At 38.6% G+C, this 24,929-nt stretch overlaps 1 protein-coding gene across 1 annotated transcript in view; it reads left to right on the top strand.

Annotated features, from left to right (window-relative positions):
* The window catches only part of LOC107036941 (dynein heavy chain 1, axonemal), a 54,287-nt gene that overhangs the window by 11,268 nt on the left and 18,090 nt on the right, over positions 1–24,929 (top strand). The window contains exons 13-28 of the mRNA XM_015255212.1: positions 133–375; positions 1,392–1,505; positions 1,572–1,990; positions 2,051–2,161; positions 3,987–4,078; positions 15,248–15,642; positions 16,357–16,442; positions 16,524–16,697; positions 16,824–16,986; positions 17,700–17,815; positions 18,524–18,729; positions 19,470–19,632; positions 21,142–21,302; positions 21,936–22,151; positions 23,360–23,522; positions 24,627–24,796. Coding sequence (XP_015110698.1) covers positions 133–375; positions 1,392–1,505; positions 1,572–1,990; positions 2,051–2,161; positions 3,987–4,078; positions 15,248–15,642; positions 16,357–16,442; positions 16,524–16,697; positions 16,824–16,986; positions 17,700–17,815; positions 18,524–18,729; positions 19,470–19,632; positions 21,142–21,302; positions 21,936–22,151; positions 23,360–23,522; positions 24,627–24,796 — 2,992 coding nt within the window. The remainder of the gene's footprint in view (positions 1–132; positions 376–1,391; positions 1,506–1,571; positions 1,991–2,050; positions 2,162–3,986; positions 4,079–15,247; positions 15,643–16,356; positions 16,443–16,523; positions 16,698–16,823; positions 16,987–17,699; positions 17,816–18,523; positions 18,730–19,469; positions 19,633–21,141; positions 21,303–21,935; positions 22,152–23,359; positions 23,523–24,626; positions 24,797–24,929) is intronic.

The following is a 24,929-nucleotide window of genomic DNA, read 5'->3' as shown; positions in this document are numbered from 1 at the left end:
TTTTTGCGCAACTTCACCTGAAGAAGATCTTATTATATGCAATTTATATTCATAAAATTGGATCATTTCCATAAGGCACGTATATCTGGGATTATATGTAATTTAAATTCATAAAATTTTATCATTTCTAAGTTACGAGTACCTGGGAAATAACGGAAGACTCGTGATAACGCCATTGACGGAGCGGTGTTATTTAACATTAACCGGTGCACTGCATTTGAAATTCGGCGGTGCCCCATCCGGACCAGCGGGAACGGGGAAAACGGAAACCACGAAAGATCTGGCGAAAGCTTTTGCAATTCAGTGCGTCGTTTTCAATTGCTCAGATCAGTTGGATTATATCTCAATGGGGAAGTTCTTCAAAGGGCTTGCGAGGTACCGCTCACCGCTCATATTTTCCACGTATTACGTATGGTTTTTCTCACATGACTACATGTGATAATATTCTACACAAAAAATTGCAGGCGACTGTCTTCGATACAGTTGTAATTGTACGTGGATACGTCCATGGTCCTTCCTTCTTTCCCGAATTTCCTAGAAACTCCTTGCATTCCCTCGAATTTCCTGGGAACTCCTTGAATTCTCTCGAATTTTCTAGAAACTCCTTGAATTCCCTCGAATTTTCTAGAAACTCCCTGAATTTCCTCGAAATTTCTAGAAACTTCTGGAATTACCTCGAAATGTCTGGAATTTTCTAAAATTCCGATAGATGGCGCTGCACATAAGGATCGTTTCCCGAAATGTGGTTGTAGAAAATTTTACGGAACTGTCACGAAATTTTTCCAGAGCGTTCCGTAATTTTTATCTGAATCTCCTGTGAAAAATTACGATACCGTCACTTAAGGGTGCCAAGTGAATTTGAAAAAAGATTCAAAAAAAATTTTTTCTTTCCCTCCATCATTGGAGAAATATGTATGTATCCATCCGACGAAATTTCAAACCCGCAATCGGAACTAGACATCGAGAAAATAAATGCGGAAAATCCTCTATTTCGCATGACGAACCTCGNCTTCTCTCCGTAAAATAGAAAATCTTTGCACTTCAGCTAGGAAATTCAATTGGTTTAAAGGTTTTCGAGGTTTTTCTACGTAATCGAATAAATTACGTCAACGAATGAAACTCCACTGATTATCTTCGATTGAGTATTCTTCCCTGAATGTAACATCTCCAGCTTTTGTTCTTAAGCTTTTCTATAGAACAATGAAAAACCACCCAGCGAAATTTCCAGTGGAACGGCTGCATTGAACTTTCTCATGACTAGCTTCATGGAAATCACTTACATAAACTTGTTCTGCGTGTTTATTTGATTTCGCTAAGACGCACTAAATGGAATTACTCGTTCAGTAAACCGTTACTCAAAGTCTATTGACTGACTTCCACTCTATTTTCAGTGCGGGTGCCTGGGCCTGCTTCGACGAATTCAATAGAATTGACATAGAAGTACTCTCAGTGATTGCCCAACAAATATTGACAATCCAACAAGCGCAGCAGATGCGATCATCTCGGTAAATAATAATCACCTATTCGCCTTTCAAAGTGATCCAATTGAACCATGAAATCATTCCTCTCAGTTTCATTTTCGAGGGTTGTGATATAACATTAAAACCAATGTGCGCTGTATTTATTACGATGAATCCTGGTTACGCTGGACGTACAGAATTGCCAGACAATTTGAAAGCCCTCTTCCGTCCGGTTGCTATGATGGTACCGAACTACGCCCTAATTGCTGAAATTTCATTATTTTCCTATGGATTTTCCGAGGCGAAGACTCTCGCTGTGAAAATCACCATGACATTTAAGCTAAGCTCGGAGCAATTGAGTAGCCAGGATCACTATGATTTTGGTATGCGGGCTGTTAAAACAGTGATAGCATACGCTGGAAATTTAAAACGTCAGTCCGGGGACTTTGATGAGTACAAAATTTGCGTGCGCGCCTTGAGAGATGTGAATGTACCAAAGTTCTTCAAAGACGATTTGAAACTGTTTGAAGGTATAATTTCACGTAAATCGAATGCATTCGGATATTTTATCTGTGCTCATGATAATGCAGGGATTTTGTCGGATTTATTCCCGGGATTGGAAGCTCTTGAGGCGGATCGTGATTTGCTGGAGGCAGGAATCCGCGAAATAATTCGAATGATGGGATTGAAGGAGCTTGAAGGTAACGTAATCACATCAGTCGCACTGAGAAAAAATGTGTTTTCGTGTCGAGGGACCTGAAAAACCCCATTTTCGTGCCGCTGCGCGCCACGAAATTGGCGTTTTGCGCGCGGCGCCACGAAAATTGGGTTTTTCAGGTCCCTCGACACGAAAATTAATATACACACCTCGCCATGGAAAAAATATCCCCCTTCTCCACGTGCTTGCTATCCTCGCCTTCGGCTCGGAAGGCAATCTTGCACGTGGGGGACGGTGATCTGTTTTCCAAGGCTCGGCCATGTAATGTACTATTTTGCCAAACGTTCATTTACTTGAGAGGAACATTTTTTCTTCAAAATCGTATTTCTCCAGGAGAGTCAGGCTCATGCGAGCTCGATTAGGCTTCAATTATGACAATCATGTTGCTCTAGAGGATGACTATGTTGAACACACTGGTAGAATGATTCATTTATTCCAAACGAGATTCGTTAACTATTAACGAATGGTAGAGTTGAATATGACCAAATGAATATTCGTTAATAGTTAACGAATGGTTCACTTGAATGGCGAAAGTCAAGTCAAACAAGGCTCCTCAAATATACATTCGTTAACTATTAACGAATGAACATTTGGTGAGACCGAATAGACCCTAACCTCCAACCAAAATCCATTCGTTAGCAATAACTAATCCGTTCTATCAGTGCATTAAGTTGGATGAACCTCTTCAATGATTATTCATTCTTCATAAATTTCCTATTTTCTACAGGGAAGAATTTCGATTTTAAGCTCCCAATTGTGTTGACCGAAGTACTAAATGATAAAAACAATGTAGATAAACTCATGAACCTACACCATCTCATATGATTTACAATATACGACGCAACTATTAATGTACCAATTTTTATAAAGTCACCAAGGACCTAGTGGTCGATACGACTTTGAATAAAATTTAAAAAAAATCTGTTTTTTAAATGTTTATAATTTTCGAGGGAGTTCACTCAAGGTAATAACTAACACGGTCATCTTCTAGAGGAATATAATTGTCATAAGTGAAAGCCAATGAGAATTGCCTGGAACTGACTCGACTGCAGAAAGACGGTATTAAAAAAATAAATACTTCTTTCAAGTAAATGCATATTTTATTTTATTTTATGCATATTTTAAGCTCCCAATTGTGTTGACCGAAGTACTAAATGATAAAAACAATGTAGATAAACTCATGAACCTACACCATCTCATATGATTTACAATATACGATGCAACTATTAATGTACCAATTTTTATAAAGTCACCAAGGACCTAGTGGTCGATACGAGTTTAAATAAAATTAAAAAAAAATCTGTTTTTTAAATGTTTATAATTTTTGAGGGAGTTCACTCAAGGTAATAACTAACACGGTCATCTTCTAGAGCAATATAATTGTCATAAGTGAAAGCCAATGAGAATTGCCTGAAACTGACTCGACTGCAGAAAGACGGCATTGAAAAAATAAATACTTCTTTCAAGTAAATGCATATTCGGCAAAAATAATTTTTTTCTCAGTGCAGATAGTTTGCCAGAGATAAAATAGAGGAGGAGACTCGTTTCAGATTTCTGAATGGGTGATCCGAATCTACCACATGCGTTACCCGGATCAGATAAATGAGGCCAAAAAAACAAACGCATTATCATGAATGAAACAATGTCCCATCTTCCAATGTCTATTGGCGGATAGAGGACTTCCTTCTTTCCCTGAAAGTGTAGAATAAATTCTTATCACTTCTGTGGGAAACTCCTGCATTTTATAGACCATTACACTAACATAACGGGGGACAGTCAGTCAACGTACTTTCTGCTTGTTTTTCCAGAGCAAATCCTAAAAGTGATTCAGCTGTACGAAACGACAACGGTCAGACACGGCTTGATGTTGGTTGGACCAACTGGCACTGGGAAGACAAAGGTAAATCTCAAGTCAGAAAAAGTTTGTCATCTTTTATGGGCAATTTATGATAATGGGATGATTTGGTTTCAATCGGAATCCATGGTTTTACGTGGCGGAGCAAATCAATTGTTTTTTTATGCAAATATTTACTTTTCTCGTGAGTATTTACGGTCCGGGGCAGGCTGACTACAGCAGACTCTCGATGTAGTCGTGCTTGTGGGCCCGTAGGGGAAGTCGATTCCGATAACACGACTGCATTTTCCTACCCCCACTATGCGTCCACATGTAGCTCCAATTTCTCGGAACTATGGACGATAAAAGCAAAATAAGAAATAAGAAATTCGACCATTTTTTACTTTCTACACTTCCGAACATGTTAATTTGCATTTTAGTCAACTAATTGCTTTATTATTAACCGAATTTTCATTAATGAATTTTTTTATCTATATGAATAAAAAAAATTTCGCTACTAAATCGAGAATAACTTCTTTTTGTTTTCCATTGAAAAATTCAATGATTGAATTTTTTTGGATAAAAAATTTTTCCATTAGTTTATTGTCTAGATTTAATTTGAGAAGTAGAAGTTGAGGGTTCACGATCTCCCATATATCCATGGTCAAAGTTACCGTGGAGGGTGTAAATAGACCCTGCCAGGGGGGTCAGCGCTCGAGCGACGAAAAATCGTAATAAGGGGACAACGCGACTACGAGAGCGACTAGATCGAGAGTCTACTGTAGTTTTAAGGACGCCAATCGTGTTTGATAAAAAAAACATAAGCGGCTGTATCTTTGATACAAATAAAACTCAAGTTTTCTGTAAAACCGGAGAATTTTCTAGAATTTTCTAGAATTCCGACACATGACGTTGGCCGTTAAGGGTAGCTCCGCAAATGACCCCCAACATGAAATTAGAGCCATATCCGTGTCAAAAAATTCTTTTCCTAGATTAGTAAAGCAAAATGTATTAATCCACCCGACAAAATCATGTCCTCGACCTTTTTACAACATTCCATCAAATCCCTCGGCTTTGAATGAATGCGACTAAAACGAGGCGATAGTCAAAGAAATTCGGGCGATGAATTACTCGTTCTGTATAGGAGATACATCAAAAAGGTCGTCGAACAGTAATAGGACATGACTCCTCTTGGAGATTCTCTTTTCCGGAGTGTGTAGTTGGCGATAAAGGCAACAGAGAATTCCAATGGGATATCACCATTATCCCTCAATGTGAGACGTGCTCAGTATCTCAACTTCTATTCCCAAGGGCAACCTACCCTTTCCTTCTAGCTTCTCCGGTTAATCTGGGAATAGTATTTTTCCGGCCTGTTGCGATGGGGTTTTTTACTCGTGTGGCGTTGGCCTCCGAGCCGTAGGCGAGGACTGGCCAACCACACGAGTAAAAAAACCCCATCGCATCAGCCCAGGAACAATATTTTTCTGTAGTGATTTTCAAGTTTTCGAGTTTGGCAAGTATGTAATACCAATTCTCAGACGAGAAATCGTGAGAAGCAGTACGGAAAATGAATATTTTTCAACTACATTATTTCCTCGGCTGAATTCTTCCAGGTTGTGCATGTAACACAGAAGACTCTCGCTAGTTGCTCATCGAAAGGGCTGTAGGGGTACCATTTCCAAGAAATGAGCAACTTTCCACCGGCCCCCACTCCTCAACCAATGCCAACCCAAGTTCTCAGAGAAATGAGAAGGAATGAATAGTTTTATTTTCGAATAAAATTATTTGGACTTGTGTTTGCGTAGGGAGGACAAAAGAAAGCGATGAGGTGGCCGACGGGGGGGGGGGGTAGCGGCTTGAGCGTCCGAGAAGGACAGTACAGTGGTTACTCCCCAACATTTCGATTCCCTAACATTTCAGTCAGAGAAGTTGACTTCCCCCACCATCGAAAACGTAAGTGTGTTTGGGTAAATCTGTGTGTCCCTCTGCGCGACGGGACTGCGCAGTAAAGTTACTCTCGGCATGTGAGAATGCAACAGGTAGATTCTTTCTCTCTGTTTATCTCTTTCCCAGCTCCGCCTCCAACGGAAGAGTAAGGGCTTCCCGAACATTTAATTTCTTGAATTCTGGCCCCAGAGGCTGAAATGCTAGGGAGTAACCACTGTAGGGGAAAACGAGCAACTAATGGGCGTGCAACTAGCGAGAGTCTACTGTGGTTGATATTTCTCTGAGTGCATTCTCCCTCAATATTTCAATTTTCGCAGTTATTGAAATTTTTCTTCTCTCGTTACTCTTGACTGTTTGTATCTGCAGTACCTTAACTCCTTCGAAATATGCAATCTCATTTTCTAGAGTGCATTCCTTCGGGTACATGTTATATGTGATATTTTTCTGAGTGAATTCCATCTCGACATTTCATTTTCCTCAGAAACCGAATGTTTTCTCTTCTACCTTCTGTGATTTGTTCATATTTGCAATATTAGAATACTCTTCACGTATGCAATATAGAATGCATACATTGCATGTGTTTCATTAGGACCATTCGGCAATTTATTAAAAAATGAGGAATGTAAGAAATAGGGAATTGTGAGACATAAACTTCTCTTTTATTCATTCTTATACAACATTCTTGCTTTCTCTCCATCAAATAAAATTATAAAACATTGGGTTTTCATACCACATAGATGATAAAATCTTAAAAATAGTCACATTCTTTACTTAACAGTGGATACCATTTACCTTATCAGTACGACATGTACCTTTGAATCACAAATAGAACAATCCTCTAATATATAGACATGATATTTTCCAAGGTACAGTCATCACCTAACAATTACAATGTACGAATATGAACAATCATATGAAACTCGATCAGACGATCGAGTTCATTCACAATATTTACAAATTCACAAGGAATGATGGAAATAAAACGGCAAGTGGTAAAGTATAACAACGTGAGCATCAATAGAGATCAGGTCGGAGATCGTGACGCGATGGGAAAAATTTTAACTGAAAATTTTATTTGAAATTGTACAATTATATGAGGTGTTACGGCCTTCCTGTTCTCCAGACTCCCCACTGCTTTCTTATACGAAGTAGAGCAGACCGGCGAGAATATCAAAATACATATGGAGTATACTGTGCAATGAGTGCGAGGCATCCCTGTTTTGTCCTCTCAAAAACTACGCTGAGAATACGAATTTCCTATTGTAGATAATACATAGAATATTGTGTCACAGGGGAATGGAAAATATTCCATTGCCTACGTGAAAAGAAAAATTGAAGGAGAAAAGAAAATACATACCAAGTTCTCCTCATGGAAAACTCCCCACGATTCCATGCGATGAATTGCTTTTTTCCCCCTTCTCTCTCACAATCCCGAATCTATTCTTCCTGGGATATGGTTACAGCAGTTTCAAGTGCAGAAACATGTAGATAGACATACAAGGTAGGAGGAATATCTAGTGAAGATGATGTTCCTATGTGATGTCGGAATTTCTTCGTTGCCTTCCAAGATACCTAAAGCCAAAAAACATACAGCAAAGTTGACAGTCTACGATACTTGTGAGCTCACAATGAGCGAAACTTTGGAACAGCGGCTCGTATGGAATATCGAAGAAAAAGATGAATGAGTTTCGTATTCAGTTCATGATGATGAATGACGAATCTCAGAGATCAGAGAACTTTGTAAGCTCTAATCCTTCGTACTACGTTCCCAGGAAACCCTCTGCTTACCTTGTTAGGCTTGTTAAAGTTTTCTGGAACAATTGCTTGAGACACCGGCGAAAAGTTACACCGCACATGGCGTAGAGGATAAAATTTATGCTGAAGTTTGTGTAATAAAGGATCATGAAGAACTGTTGTAGACACCACAGGAGGGCTGAACTCTGCTGCCTTGTGAGGGTGAGGAAAAATATGCATAGACGTATTCCATAGCTGTAAGGAGAAGAGAGGGTTCTCGATTGAGGAAGAATTGTCATAATTTTTACCGTTCGTTCAAGACAAAATTGATTCCCTCGTAAAATTTTTGTCACGTGTAAAAGTGATAGGGGAGGATGGGGCAAAACGGCCCCCCTTCAATCGTCAATATTTTCCGATTCAATAATCCGATTGGGATGAGTTAGAGCTCGTTTTGAAGAATGAAAAATTATCTTCAAAATGAGGTTGGAACTGGCAATTTTCACAATGTCATTCACAAGTTATTGACAACTGAAGGGGGGCCGTTTTGCCCCACCCTCCCCTACTATACACTGAGAGAAAAACGACAGTTCTCAAACAAGTCTTACTTGTGCCAAGAAAATGGTTTTTTGAAAATTATCAAAAAAGGATTTTTTGTGCCAAACATGCAGAGAGTGCGACGGAATGAAAAATTTTTGTCGCAAAAATTGATTTAGTAGTTCACAAAAAATTGCATTCTCTGTACACGTATGAAATGTCATTTCTAGCACTACTCCTTCCTTATTCGATACTCCGATACGTATTTTGCTCCCGAAAAATCTTTGTTTTATGCGAAACAAGGAATAGTAGTTTTTCGTTTCGGCTGTCTAATAATCACAGGCAACAAATGAACCCTTAAATGAAACAATAATAATGATATGACAGCAATCTTGTAACTTAGGGATAAAATATTAGTTGATAAATTTTCCTCTATATGAGATATTTTCATCCTGAAAAGGCACCGTCTGGTGTGAATTATCCGCCTCTTGAGCCAAATATTTCGTTGCTGTCGAAAGCAGAACAGTTATTCATGTTTGAGACTTTCAAATTCGAACCAAACAAATTCTTTTTTGGCAATTTTCAACTAGCGATTTTATTGGCCCAAACAAGATTTCTTTGACGTGTTTGTTTTTCTCTCAGTGTGCGTGTAAAGGTGGAACACTCACCTTGGAAGATTGAGAAGGATGAAGGCAGTACTTATAAGGAGAAGCATTTTTGTTATGTTGTGCTGATTTTTCGTCGATATTACGCTCCTTGAAGAGGATCCAATGCCTGTTGTGAAACATAAGAAAGTTTGTGCAAAAAAATTGATGAATATTTAGCCTTGGGATAGAGACAGTTGGTCCATTGAAAATAATGCAGCGATAAACTGCTTACTTATGCATTTTGCCGCAACTTCTGGCACTTGATACTTTAAATGACAAGGAGTTGTGGAAGAAGGGTGTACTGGTGGTGTCGCATTTGCTGTGGCTGTGCCTGCCGTTGCCACAGGACCGCCTGATGCTAATGAGGAGCGGTGAGAATTACTGTTTTTGGAGGAATTAAATGACTGCTGTGAACCACCTCGATTCGCCATCATTGCTCCCAGCGCTATGCCATTATGACTGCTACTTTTGCTCTAGTAACATAAGGAGGATACGCAAATGTGATATAAATGGAGAATATTGATTGTCTAAATTCGACAATTATGTCAAATTGTGAAAGAAAATTTTCTTCCGTTAACGAGGGAATTATATTCGATGCAGAGGAAGATAAAAGGCACTTTGTAACCGTTTGTGGGCGTTCGTCAGTCCTCCGGCCTTTACCAGTTTTGCCGCTTCCCTCCGTTCGCCGAAGCAATTTCATACTATAAACGTCGCTTACTTTTTGCATCCTATTACCGGTTCATGAATTATATTTTTAGTGACATTCGGTATATTCATCTATTTCTAGATATCCAAAATCTAAATTTAGCGAATAGCGTATTGAAAAACGTCCTGATGCACCTGCATAAACTGCACTCGAGATTTTTCCAGTGGAGCAATATCAAAGCAATAACAAAAACAGAAGACACCAATAACACTGAATTTATTTGATCTTATTCACGCGTAATATTAGCCTCCACATTGTTGAGAAAAGGGTTGGATAATTTTCCACTAAATCATCATTCATTCCATCCCGCGCTGTCTGCAGTTCTGCCTCCGTTCGAGATCCACTGCCACTCGTGACAATCTCACAAATTGGGATGGACTGTTTTGTCGTGTCACGGGACCTGAAAATTAATCTACACACCTCGCCATGGAAAACATATCACCCTCCCCCACGTGCTTGCGATCCTCGCCTTCGGCTCGGAAGGCAATCTTGCACTTGGGGGACGGTGGTCTGTTTTCCAAGGCTCGGGCATGCACGGAGAGAAATTTTTGATAAAAATTATCCTACCGTTCTATAAAAGTGTATTATGAGTCATCGTTTCCCCATTTCTATCCCGAAATTTAGTAAAAATTAGTACATGATGATCAAATTTTATTCTACGTTGGAGAAATTTTATCCTGATAAAAATAAAAATTACGGTGTCGATAGAGTAAAAATTACTGTACCAATAGGGTAAAATTTATCAACTGTTCTAGAATTTTCGTTGTTACACTGAGAAAAAAATCTCCCAAAAATTAGTGTGCTGTCCCCCAACGCCGGGACATAACATGGGGTCGTCGAAAAATTCATAAGTGGCACCCTAATTTTTGGTGGGACTCCGGCCACTTTTTCGGGGGATTCCCGTAAAAATTAGTGTGCCACATGCGAATTCTCCGATGACTCCCTGTTATGTCGCAGCGTTGGTGAACAGCACACTAATTTTTGGAAGGATTCTCACAAAATTACNACTTTTTCGGGGGATTCCCGTAGAAATTAGTGTGCCACATGCGAATTTTCCGATGACTCCCTGTTATGTCCCAGCGTTGGTAGACAGCACACTAATTTTTGGAAGGATTCTCACAAAATTACGATGTATTTTTTTCTCCGTGTATCTACATAAAAATTATTAGACTGGAAGGGTAAAATTTATTATGCGTCAGGATAAAAGTTCTCTAACGTTGAATAAAATTTGATCATCATATATTAATTTTTACTAAATTTCGGGATAGAAATGAGGAAACGATGACTCATGATAAACTTTTATAGAACGGTAGGATAATTATTATCAAAAATTTCTCTCTGTGTGTAATGTACTATTCCTTTCGTCGTGCGGACAGATATTTGCTCTTGAAAAGAGGTATTTCCCTCGTGCTTCGCTTGATAGGGGAGTTGCTTTTTCCACGTAAACATGAGGAGGGGAATGCCTATCGACGTTTTTATTTGCATAGATATCCATAAACTCAAAGGGGCAACGTAAAATTCATTCCAGCCATGATGAAGGTGAAGAGAACCATTCGATTAAAATGAAATGAACGATTTTTCGTGGAAAGAAATTTTGTCCTGATAATAAAATTTATTGCTGTGTGATATCTTTTGCGTGACGGGCAATAATTATATTTTTTTCGTGCATTTTCATCCAGATATGATCAAAAATTTCAGTAAATGTCAGTAAATTTTTGCAATTGCGACGCTTTATGCACGACCTCGAATTCTACGCCGCCCGGAAAACAAATAATTTAGAATCCTGCCACAATGAATGGAACGCAAGCATACGTAGCGCTTGCAATTGTCACAAATGATTGAAAACCAGTTGAACGATTGTTTCAGGCATTCCGTAAGTTTTGCCATGCGCCCATTGTGGCATCACCCTTGCAGCGAATGCGTTACACGTGAGTGCGAAAAAATAGAAGTTTACGCTCTAGTAACATGATATACTATTTACCCTGACGGACTACATAAAAATCAATGTGTGCCGTATGCAAAAAATGAGGAAACAATGAATACGATATTTAACAATTTGCTATAGAACTCGATGTTTCAGCACGTCCTCTTCGTTTATCGAAAGTATAAATCAACGTATCGCGCAAATTGCATGCACTGATAGAACGGTTTAGTCGAACCAAACGAGACTTTTTAACTATTACCACGATTCGTTAACTATTAACGAATCGCGGTAACAGTTAAGAAGCCTCGTTTGGTGCAACTGAATCGTTCCACCTTTTCTATCAGTGTGGATGCTCACCAACAATCTATAAATATCGTTACGGATGAACGGATGCCCGGCATCAATCAAAAAAAAATCTTCAGCATTCTGCCCACTATTTTCATCTACTAGCAGCCGTAGTAAGTTGAATTCCATATTTCCGATTCTGTATTTATCTCGACACCGGCGACGCTAGGGGAGAATACCAACACGACGTCATAAATTGACTCTTCCTTTTTTTAAAGTCATGTCACGGACAAGAAGCATTTCTATTTTAAAACTGCGCAATTTAAAAATTGAAATTTCAATAGGAAATATGTAACAGCATCAATCAATAGATTTCTATTTTTCCATTCTGTTGAGATTGTTCCTATAGAAATTTCTGGGCTTTAGGTTTCAAAACTAGAAAAATTAAAATTAAATTAATTAAAATTTTGCCTCAAATTTTTTGCGCGATAATTGCGGTGAAAAAAAAACAGGCGATAAATTCAGTAGCGAAGTGGTCGAACGGTTCAAGTCAATTACATCTTTAGTTGAGTTTTCCAGAAATATTTCCGAATTTACGGGAGATAGCGAAATTTTCATTATAACGTTTTTAGTAGCATTTAGTTCGCTCTACAAAAAAGGTCATTAGAAAAATTTTGCATCTCCCTTAGATTTCGAGATATTAATTGAAAACTGGGCAATAGCCAAAATCAACTTAAACCGTTTGACCACTTCACTACTGAATTTGATAAAACAACAGATGAGTACTCACCGAAATTTGGTTGAGATTAATATCCGGTTGATCTTTGCTGTTGCACTGCTTGGAAACCACAACACTTGTCACGGGCGTTTGTCTAAATCTCCGGCTAAATTTCAAAAGACTGCGCATAATCATTGTATTCATGACGACAATCAGTATAATAGGCACCATCAGACTTGCAATACTGTCAATCGTACTGATAACTTTCATAATATCCGTGTATTCACTTTTGAGATCGCAATAGGCCATTCCCTGGACACTTTCAACAACACCAGCAGTTACAAATGCATAGGAGTGACAGATCATTGACGAAACAATCAGTGAGCAAACAATCGTCTTAGCCCTCGATATTGTACACATTTGTGGCCTGTGGAGTGGATACTGAATGGCAATGAAACGTTCAACTGTGAAGGCGACAATCAACCAAACACTCAGTGAACTACAGACAGCACTGATGTACACAAGTATTTGACACCAGCCGTGTGCATTGAACACCCGCCAATCGAGTTCACTGTTCAACCAGACGAGTAGTAAAGCACTTAAAAATGTGAAATCCGTTATAGCCAGAGCTGCCAGATAATAACTCGAACTGCGCATCTTCAGATGGGTATTCGAAAATACAATGCATGACAGAAGATTGCCGACTAGGCCCAGAATTATTATTGTGGGAATGTAATAAGCGTGAAAGAACTCCAGAAGAAAGAGAAGAGACTCACACGGTAGCGGCTCCTCTTCGTAATTTAAACCACTGTTATATTTAATGGGGTACGAGACATTCGTGTAATTTTCCTGCACTGAACGTCGAAATCTAGTCTCCAAGCAATGTAGACTCACTCCATACATGTTTCTATCTCTATTTTTGCTGAATTGTTTGGACTTTTTTTTTCAACTTCCGCAAGATTTTCTATTTTTACTCCGCACGGACTCTCTAGCTAGGATCGTTGTATGCACAATCGAATGGAATTATTTTTTTCTCTTCAGGTTGATGTATTGTACCAAGTTGTTCGGCAAATTTTCCATTTGTTTTCTGTAGCGCCTTGCGCGCCGGTTTTTCGGGTTCCCATGAGCTTCCATGTATCTTTCGCAAACCGGTTTGTCATTAAGTTTATATTTTTGGCCCACTGTCTCCGAACGTTGGTCTATTCGAATTAGATTGAAATTGGATTGAAGTTGATGAATGGGCTGTTTGAGGTGACAATTGGACGGCTGTTTTCTGGGGAAAGTGGATGTGTCTTTTGACTTATGGGGGTGAAAATTTGCTTTGGTGTCATCAAACAGATGATCCAAGTTGAACTGTTTGGAGAGGCATGAGTGAGCTGTTCACTCGGTGCTTTGAAACTTTCTTATCGCATGCGCAAATTTGTGCTTTCACATTGCGCCGGTCTCCTATTTCATTTCGAATCTCGGGAGTGGAGATCTAGGCTGGTTTATGTTACTCGCGTGATTACTCCAATTAGTCCCAAAGGTATCACTATTAATTAAGACCAGATAATGCTTTTCACGTCGATGAAAATAAAGAAAATAGAGTTTCATTTTGCGTGTGTCGGGAACATTCGAGAGCAATGGAGACTGAATTGAAATTATCAGGCGAGTCATGTAGATTTCGGAACTATGATGTCACTCATCACATACTGATATTCAAGTGGGTGGATATTTGGATAACAAGGGGCCAAGTACACTGAAAGACTTATAATATAATAATGAAAGTATATTTCATTAGCGGAGTCGTAAAACTAAGTCGACTCATCTCCCAGTTGAGTTTTTTAGCAATATTTCCGAATCTAAGGGAAATAGCGAAATTTTCGTAATTACATTTGTTGTAGCTCTCAATCGGCTCTACAAAAAAGGTTATAACAAAAATTTCACTATCTTCCTTAGATTCCGATATATTCATTGAAAACCTTCATTGAAAAAAATCTATCATTATATTTTACTGAAAAGAATTATTATTATTTCAAATAATTGATTTTTCGGTTTTATAATTATTACATTTCATTATTATTACTATTATTTTTTACTCGTAAATGAGATCGCTGAACGATCCTCGAGGGCTCCGAGTTCAGCTCGAAGACCGCCGAGTAAACTAAGCGATGCAAACTTCTCCTAATCGCTCTGCTATAGTGCTCCCTCTGACCACAGGGTGAGCTCTACTGCAGTCCCGAATCATGCTACCTAAGTAGACAAAGGGACTATTACTATTATTATTATTATTATTATTATTATTATTATTATTATTATTATATTATTATTATTGTTATTATTATTAGTATATTATTATTATTATTATTATTATTATTATTATTATTATCATTACTGTATATCGCCACCGTCCTTCTAACGGCAAATAATATTAAAAACTATCCCGAACCGCAAAAAGCCGGAATTCCGATTTAGTCAATAGTAAAAATTGACTTGTATCGTTTTATCACTTCGCTACTGATTTGAATTTCTTCGTAAATGGTGCTTGATACTGTAACTCATTGACGTCAACGTAGGGCTACATTGGAGTGTCAAAATTTGGGATGTCAGGGCAGAATTGAGTAGTAAATTATGCGGCCTCATTCATTCAAAGATTTCCCTCCCCAAAAGATTTATTTCCCGTAAAGAAATGTGTGTTTTCATCCCCCTGCCCATTCCCCTCCCCCCTCTACCTCAGATGCATGATCTTCGCTCATTTCAGTGTTACCAAATATTGCGAGACGCGTGCAGAATGCTGCAAGGTAAACAGGAAACTCCTGGGAATGTCTTTGAGTCAGTTGAAACAGTCGTTCTCAATCCCAAAGCGATTACACTCGGTCAACTATACGGAGAATTTGATATTGATACACATGAGTGGACTGATGGAATTTTACCGCACATGGTGCGAGCTGGAAGCAGTGCAAATGATATGAAAAAAAGATGGTACATCTTTGATGGGCCTGTTGATGCCGTTTGGATTGAGAATATGAATACGGTGTTGGATGATAATAAAAAATTGTGTTTGACATCGGGGGAGATAATTAAATTGTCCCCGCGGCAAACAGTCATGTTTGAAGTGGGAGATCTCAAAGTCGCTTCTCCTGCCACTGTTTCCAGGTGAGAGAAAATGAAATTGTGCGTAATTAATTTCAATGAAATTGAATGAGTCGGCTTGACTAGGATAAGTTGTTTCTGAAGCTACTTGACTTAGGGGAGGTAATTTTTTTGTGATTGAAGATTCTAAATTTTGTCTCAAGTAAATATTTTCTCAAGTTTTTAGTGAATCGAAGAGAAAATATTTTGGTTTTGCTCGTGATTGCTGCTCAAATATGCGAACTGTCACTGAATTTTCAGTGAAACTCGAATTTTCATCATTTTTAATAAACTATATGATGTAATAAATTTTTTTATCTCTCGCAAGCCTAGAAATTTTTCCCACAGAATCGTCGTATTTAGGGGATCTGGTGCATGTACCGCCCACCTAGGGAAATGCACTCCATTAAATTGGAGTGCGAAATACACAACTGGAAATTTGAAAAATCTTAAATTCTGAAGTCGAAAAATTTGAAAAATTCAGTAGGAAATGATTTAGATGTTTCTAACAATTTTTCCACAGCCGGAAATTGAAAATTTCTGTTGAAATAACTTGCTGTTATCAAATATTTGCATAATAAAAGAAAAAAAAATGTTCTCAGCAAATCCTGGAAAATACGGATGGGCGGTATTGCCCGCTGTGCGGTACAGCCCCCAGCTCCCCTACCATTTTACTGTTACATAAAATAATTCCTTCTTACTGATCCGCTCTGATCTTCCCTAATGTCAAAACAACAGATGTGGAATGATTTACTTGGAGTCCGGAACTGTAGGACACGAGGCATTAATTGACTGTTGGATTGAATCCCTCCCTCAGGTACTTCGAATATTCCCCAATCACATTAATACTGAACGAAAAAAAGCTTTAAATATCTCCGTTCGGATGATAAACTCCAATTTTCAGGGAATGAAGGGATTCGCCACGGACCTGTCTAAATTAACTTACGAGTTGCTTCCCCCAGCCCTCGCCATTCTACGCAGTCAAATGAGGGAAATCGTTGCCACAGTGGATGTGATGATGGTGCAGGCGTACATAAACCTCATCAATGTACGATTTTCCACAGAGCTGTCTGGCGAGGGTTCGCCCCCTCATCCTGTGGAATCCGCTTCAAGGAGAAATATTTGTCAGCATTTATTAGGCTCATCGTGGTCATTTGCATGTTTTTCTCTCCTCCCCTCCAGTTTTTTTCCTTCAATTTTTCCAGGTGATTTGTTAACTCCCTGGGTAGCATTTGCAATTGTCTGGAGTATTGGCGCAAGCTGTGATTCGGAGAGTCGTTGGATTTTCAGTGAATGGCTTAGGACGATTCAGAAGGATTTGCATCATCCCACGCGGTTTCCAGAGGACGGGCTCGTCTACGATTACACGTAATTCACATTAATCTCTAGAGCTTCTCCGCTTCGAACACGGATTACCTTTAACGCCTACTAATACGAGATATTGAGCTTTTTGTTCGGGAGTTAGTCAATTCACGAGGAAATTCGAATTCAACGCATTATGAGTGGAGAACATAAAAGAATCATTTGGATAATGCGCCTTTCATATCGAATCTGCCATTGTTGCATCTTTGAAATGGTCATTCCATAATTAACATTTAGTGTAATGACTGCCCGTGTAGAAAAATTTCTGTCTTTAGAAGGTCTTCTAGAAATCTTGGGAAGAATCTTCGAAAGATTATGTAGAAGATCTGCTTGGTGACCCAAAAAGATTCTTCAGAAGACAAAATTTTAAGGGTCAAAATTTTCAAAGTCCAAAATTCAGGGTTTAGTAATTTGAGCGTCAAAAAAGTAAGGATCAAAGGAGTAAGGATCGAAAATTAAAATTGTCTTTAGAAGATTTTGTCTTCTGAAGAATCTTTTTGGGTCACCAAGCAGATCTTCTACATAATCTTTCGAAGATTCTTCCCAAGATTTCTAGAAGACCTTCTAAAGACAGAAATTTTTCTACACGGGTGATTGCAGAGTAATGTCGGTATTCTAGTTATGCATGTTCGTAATTACAAAGTGCAGTGATGCGTGATGATTATTGAATTATTCAACTCCTGCATCTCGATAGTGTAGACATGAATTCATTATACCAGATTAGAGGAGGGGGGATACACCGATGCATCCGCGGATAGTAACATCCCGCCCCGATGGATGAAATGGACGCATGGAAAAGAAGCGGAATCATTAGGAGCGCACACGCAATTTCATGGTACGTTTTAGGGGAGGGTAGGGTAAAATGGACACTTTTGACTTTTTTAAAAACGAGACCGAACGCGCGCTACCGCGCGCTGTGATTGTGACAATCATAATTGAAAATCTCAAAATGAAATTTATCATGAATTAAATTTGCCGCCTCAGATGACTGGAACCAATGAGGAATAAGCGTGAGAGACTTGCGAGATATCGATAGTTATCGACTTTGAGTGTATGTTCTTTTTAGAACTAGATCGGCCGCGCGTGCTACGCGCCTTCTCATCTCCTCACGTAGTGGCGCCTCGGTTTCAGTCTTACGCTTACGCTTCGAGATTTTCGATATATTTCGAGATCGATTTCCTTTCTCCTTTTTACGATAGGATAGGAATGAGGAATAAGAGTAACAGACTTGCGAGATATCGATAGTTATCGACTTTACGTGTATATTCTCTTTAGAATAGGATACAATAAGAATGAGGAATAAGCGTGACAGACTTGCGAGATATCGATATTCACAACTCAGAAACAGATTTATCAATTGAGCTCAGTCTAAGCTCGTCACAAAGAGGAATCATTGTTTTCCAATTGAAAAATAAAATTATTTCATTTCATGAACAATCCAACAGGTCATGAATATTTCAAAAAAGTCGAAAGTGTCCGCTTTACCCTGCCCTCCCCTACTTTACCCAAAGGTTATGCGATGATCTCATATTTCGGTGAACAGATATCGATATTCCTACCATGGACACTATCCGAAGCTCGACGATTATTGGATATCTACTACTGTATAAGTCCAATGTTCTGGCAGTCGGTCCAACGGGCAGTGGAAAAACCGTTACAATTTCGAGAAAATTGGCGAGGGGCATGCCAGCCAAGTACATCACTGACTTTGTCATATTTTCTGCGAAGACATCAGCTCAAAAAGTCCAAGTAATCGTAATTGACTTGTTACGTCATGAATTATCCAAATCACAAAAGACTTCTGACGTAAATGTACACAGAGAGAAATGTTCAGTAAAAATTCACTCACCGATTACGGAATCGACTCAGAAAATTTAAGTGACGGTATCGTAATTTTTCACAGGAGATTCAGATAAAAATTACAAAACGCTCCGGAAAAATTCTGGGACAGTTCCGTGAAATTTCTTACAACCACATTTCGCTCCGGAATTGCGGAAAAGATACGTAATTTTTATTGAATATTTCTCTCCGTGCACTATTTGCAAGAATAATCAGCGATTATTGTCCTGATTTTTCCTCATTTTTCATTGATTACAATCGAGAAAATCGACGGAATTACATTCAGTAGCGAAGTGGTAAAATGGTACAAGTTAATTTTGACTATTGACCAGATTTCAATAAATATCTCGGAATCCACGGGAGATACCAAAATTTTTGTTATAACCTTTTTTGTAGAGCCGATTGAGAGCCATAACAAATGTAATTACGATAATTTCGCTATCTCCCTTGGATTCGGAAATATTCCTCAAAAACTCAACTGGGAGATAAGCCGACTTAAATCGTTTTACTATTTTGCTACTGAATTGTAGAATGAAAAAATCGAGAACATTGAATTTCTTGAATTTAAAGAGAAAGAAATTGCACGTCGTTCTGACGTAACAGACTCGTAATGAAAAGCACGGGGGTGGAATGTCCCATTGTCTTTCCAGGATTTGATCGATTCCAAATTGGAGAAACGAAGAACGGGCAGTTACGGGCCGCCAGTTTCGAAGAGGCATATTTTCTTCATAGACGATTTGAATATGCCCATGTTAGAGCAGTATGGCGCACAACCGCCTTTAGAACTCCTGCGTCAGTTGCTGGATTTCAATGGTATATCTCTCTATATATCTCTACATAATAAAAAAATAAGGAGGTTTGGGAATTCGGAAGACGCTCCTGATTCTGACCCTTATCTGTGACTCTGATGATGAGATGAATTATTTTTTTCATCACGCTGTGAGGAAAAGTGAACTTTCGGCACGCTCCGCGTGCCTAAAAGTCCACTTTCCGGCACATTGTGATGAAAAATATTGTTCGTAACTCGTGAAAAAAATTTTTGCACTCGTTACGAAATATACTATTGTGATACCTGCCTCAAAAGTGCACTTTTCAAAACGGATTAGTGTGCGTAAAGCGGTTGTTTTCCGCACGGCGTGCGTAAAAACAACCACATTACCCCCACTACCGTTTCGAAAAGTGAACTCGGCTGGTACCAAAAAAAATATAATGTGTAAAATATAATAACACAATATACTAATCTCTACTTCTTTAGTATGATTATATCTCTATGAGTTCATATGCTGGTACCACAAAAAATAGGATACACGTGCCTGTGAAAAAATGGAACTTTACGCACTAGTAACACAATATACTAATCTCTACCTCTTTAGTATGATTATATCTCTATAAGTTCATATAGGGTCTTATGGGAATGATATGAATCCTTCAAAAATAATAATAAGAGTATACTTCATCCTATTCTATGTGAATAAATAGAAAAATGAATAGTTGAGTTTCAAGACAAAAGGCGTTGGTTGGAGCGTTTTATAAATAATAAAAATTTTAATTTTCCAGAGGCGGTCAATCATTCTATCAATTTTTTTTCCATACAATACACATACTTAAACAGACCCAAGAAGATAGGGAGGGGGGGGAGCGAAGCGAGCGGGCGGCGAACCCCCTCTCCCCCGGGATCGACGAGCGAAGTGAGCAGGGGGCGAAGCCGCCTAGCACATAATAAAATCATTGAAAATTGCGGAAATTTAGGGTCAAATGGGGCTCAAATGAAAGCTCTGATATTCGACCAAAGAAGTAGAAAAACATATCTCTCCCTATATTATAAAAATCCAAATCGACTTGAGGATGAAAATTTGGTACTCGAAATTATGACTCCAAAATTAAGGGTCGAAATAAGGGTCACAAGGGTTATAATAAAGTTCAGAATAAGAGTCAGGGAGGTCATATAGGGCTCGCTCTATATTACCAGAATTAAGGGTCAGAAATAAAGTGTCAAAAACCAAGGGTCAGAAACTAATGGTCACAAGTGTCAAAATAAGGGTCATGTGTGTCAGACTGGGAGTCATACGGGGGTTGGCGAACGGAGCGAGCGACCTAGTGATGAATAATAAAGAGATGCATCCTCATAAAAGTCAACTATTCGACAGGGGTTTAGAAATGGGAATTCTATTTTCGATAACAGAGATTGTGCACATGGTCATAGTGGACGAGAGTTCGTATGGACGATACAATAATTCGTTTGGATGAAGTTCATTTGAAAAACCTCCCTCAGGGCGGGAAAATCCACTCCCAAAAATTAATGAGAAACCGATTTATCTCCAGGATGGTACGATACAACCGATATTGGAGAATTCCGTGCAATATGTGATGTTAATTTGATTGGGGCCATGCAGCCACCTGGAGGCGGTAGGAACTCAATAAGCGAGCGCGTGCTCCGCCACTTTCACCTAATCGTATTTCCAGAAATGGAGGACGAGGCCAAAGTAATTAATCGAGAATTGTCCAAACATTGATATGCCACTATTTAAGAATTCATTCCGCACCCACATAAGTTGTTTTTATACCAGAATCATTAACAAACCCCTCTTGTGTGTAAAGCGAAGTGAAACAGATCGATATTGGTCGCCTCTATTTGTTCTTTTCCTACCGCGTTTTAAGGGCTCATAGGCATTTGAGGTAATTATACCTCGTAACTCTAGTTTCAATGGCTCAGAATTTTCCATAATTACTGGCAACCCTTGAAACTTTTCTACTCTCCCTTCTTTACTGGTCATCATGAGGCTAGCGCAAAACGTCCCTTTGCACGTGTCTCGATTTTTTTCCGTTCAAACAAGTTGATCTTTTCACTGCTATTAAAAAAAGACAAACACATGTGCATTAATTTTCAAACGACTGGTTTCGAGAGGTATAAAAATAATAATATAGCTCGTCGTCCGTGGGAATATTTGTGAAAATAAATTATTCTACTGATAAAATCACATTTAGCCAGAGGCCAAAATATAATGAATCTGGGTCAATCGAATGCATTCGCTTCGGTGATATGACGAGAACGAATAATTCGATAATCCCTTATATTCAATTCCAGGAACATCATTCAATTTAATTATCAATTGCAGAGGAAAATCTATGGAACGATCATGAAATCCTGGCTAGTGCGTGGTCCGTTGGCAATTGAGCCGCTCGATGATATTCTTAATGCCAGCCTGAATCTCTACAACACAGTTTGTCAGAAATTCTTGCCAACCCCAGACAAGTCTCATTACACTTTTAATCTACGCGATTTCTCGAGAATTTTCCAAGGAATGCTCATGGCTGAGCCAGAGAAAATCGACGTAAGTTGACTTCTCATTTTCCAATACTCGAGGAACACTGTTCACAATTTTTGTCTGAATTTTCCGTGCCAAATTGCGGAAATTTTTGTCGTGTTGCAATTCCAGCGAAATTTCAGGAAATCTTGTCAGTGAAAATTCAAAATTTCGTAGAGAAATCAAACAGAAACGTAAATTTCCGTTCTATTTTTCCCTGAAAATGAATAGAAAACCAGAAATTTCTGGTAAATATATTCTTGAGTTTTCAAGACAGTTACACTAAATGCGATTTAGGGGGAAAAAAGTCATGAAATTTCAGATTTCACTGAAAATTTAATGTAATTTGACATTGAATATTCATATTAGGTTGAAAATTCAAATAAATTAAGGAATTCTCGTCTTTATGCCCCGTAAAATTCTGGAATTTTACTGAATTTTCAGTGAAACCTGAAATTTCCTGGTTTTTTCCCCTAAATCTCATTCAGTGTCAACTGTCCATGAAATTTCATTTTTTTTTCTAACAGGGAGCTACGGACAATTATTTCACTTGTGTTGGTTAATTGTGTTCCTTTGTCTTACTTCAGACGAGAGGAAAACTTCTAGCCCTGTGGTTTCATGAGGTTTCCCGCGTGATGGGAGACCGTTTGGTCGATGGAAAGGATTTGGAACGGTTTGATGAAATACTGCGATTGACGCTCATTGAGTTTTTCGGCGAGACTAGTAGAGGTCTCGTTGATGGAACTTCAATATTCTTTGGCGATTTTTGTGGACGATATGGAGAGTATGAAAGAATTATTGATTTTCGAGAGGTATATATTTCATAATCATCTGTATCATCCAAATTTTCACATTCCATTATAGTAGGGTAAACGCACCAGTGACTGGACTAATTTATAGGAGAGAGTGGGGCAAAATGAAACAGCCGAAAAACGCCTGTTTGACACAATTGAAGCAAAAAAAAATTTTTATTCCATTTTTTAAAATTAATTTTTGTTTTCTTTTTTTTTATTCTCGGGAGTACTGATGAGAATAATAATTTTCCATTCAATAGAATGAAAAATTATTGAGAAGTTTTGACGGGGGAGAATTTTGTCAATGGATTAATTAAAAAGAAAATGAAACAGCAAAATTCAAAGTGCAGAGTCAGACCCAGGGGAAGACCTAGAGAGGGAAAAAGGAAAATGTGATGCTGAATTTCATCTCCGTGTATGACTGGAATTCCTTTCCTTTAGATGGAATCCGTACTCTTGCAGAGTCTAGAGGAATACAATGAAACAACAAATGCACCCATGAATCTGGTCCTTTTTGAAGAAGCAATGAGTCACATATCCAGAATAAGTCGGATTATTCGACAAGCTAGAGGGAATGCCTTGCTTCTGGGCATGGGTGGCTCCGGTGAGAGATACTGTTTCATACTCGTACAATGCTCGAAAATATTCAACAACACCATATTTGTGACAGTCCGCATAATCTTGAAAGTGTAGAATATCGTTTTTGCGGATTGAATTTGATAAACAAATTATCCACGAAACAAAATCCATATGTTATCCTTAATTGAGTGTCACCAATTGTCATGAATAGAATGACAATGACAATTATGCTAGGGGCTATTCACAGGCGAATTGGGAGACACCGGGATTACAAAATGTAATCGATTACCCAGGATTACAGGACTGATTACACTGATTACCGTTGCCTATGTGATTACTGTGATTACCAAGAGCACAGAATGTGATTACATGATTACAAATGATTTCTTCGATTACATTCTGTGATTACCAAACATCTGTAATGATAGAAATCACAAAAAATGGCCTCTTATTAAATATGAATTGATGGAATAATTAATTATTAGAACCTGCAAAGAAATGAGGACGGAGGGGCGGGGATTAGAATAGAGGAATGCAGTCTCCATCACTCCATCTAAAAATTTGGGGATTTATAAGTGCTATCGGCAAAATAAATTTACTGAATATCTACCATTGATGGAGAATGAAACTTACCAGCAGATAATTCAGAGATAATTCAGTCGTTGGTTCTCCAGAATAAGAAGAAATTTTAACTCTGTTGAATCAATTTTCTACGGACAAATGCTCTGTGCAAAACGCATTGGCTATGTAAGGTACTGAACCATAAACATCTGGGATTCCAAGACAAATTGATCCCGGGATCTCTGACTCTTACCGTTGGTAGAAATGACGCGCTCGAAAATTCAAAAACAAAATTCACGGTCTCACTAGGAGCAACTACGAAAGATTACACTGATTACAAATGATTAAAGTGATTACAAATGATTACCACTTGATTACCAAAACTTGATTACAAACATGGTAATCATGTGATTACAATGATTACATTGATTTCACTGGGATTACAATTGATTACATCAGCGAGTGACACCACGATTACGCCTGTGAATAGACTCTCGCAATTATGTCAGTTATCATTCATAACTGAGCATACTCACCGAGAAAATTAAGTGGAAGGTGCATGTTTCAGGACGACAGAGTCTAACACGACTGTCAGCATTTTTGGGTGAACATATTTGTTTCCAAATTGAGTCACGTCGCTCCTACAGCCTCAACGACTGGCACGATGACATTAAAGCCGTGATGCTCAAGGCCGGATTATCGAGGCGATCCATCGTCTTTATTTTTTCAGATACACAGGTTACTGTCAAAATCCCCCTCTGGGAAGAATTCCTTTTCCGGGGCGGCAGAAGGTGTGGTATCACGGCGGTGAAAACCTCACATGGAATTTTGGGGTGTGTGGTTTACCCCACATGAAGGGGGGGGGGGGGGG

Source organism: Diachasma alloeum, unplaced genomic scaffold, assembly GCF_001412515.2.
Source record: "Diachasma alloeum isolate Michigan unplaced genomic scaffold, Dall2.0 Dall_scaffold_00177, whole genome shotgun sequence".
NCBI classification, from domain to species: Eukaryota; Metazoa; Arthropoda; class Insecta; order Hymenoptera; family Braconidae; genus Diachasma; species Diachasma alloeum.
The sequence above is the reverse complement of the archived record's forward strand: the minus strand, read 5'-3'. Positions and strand labels throughout refer to the sequence as shown.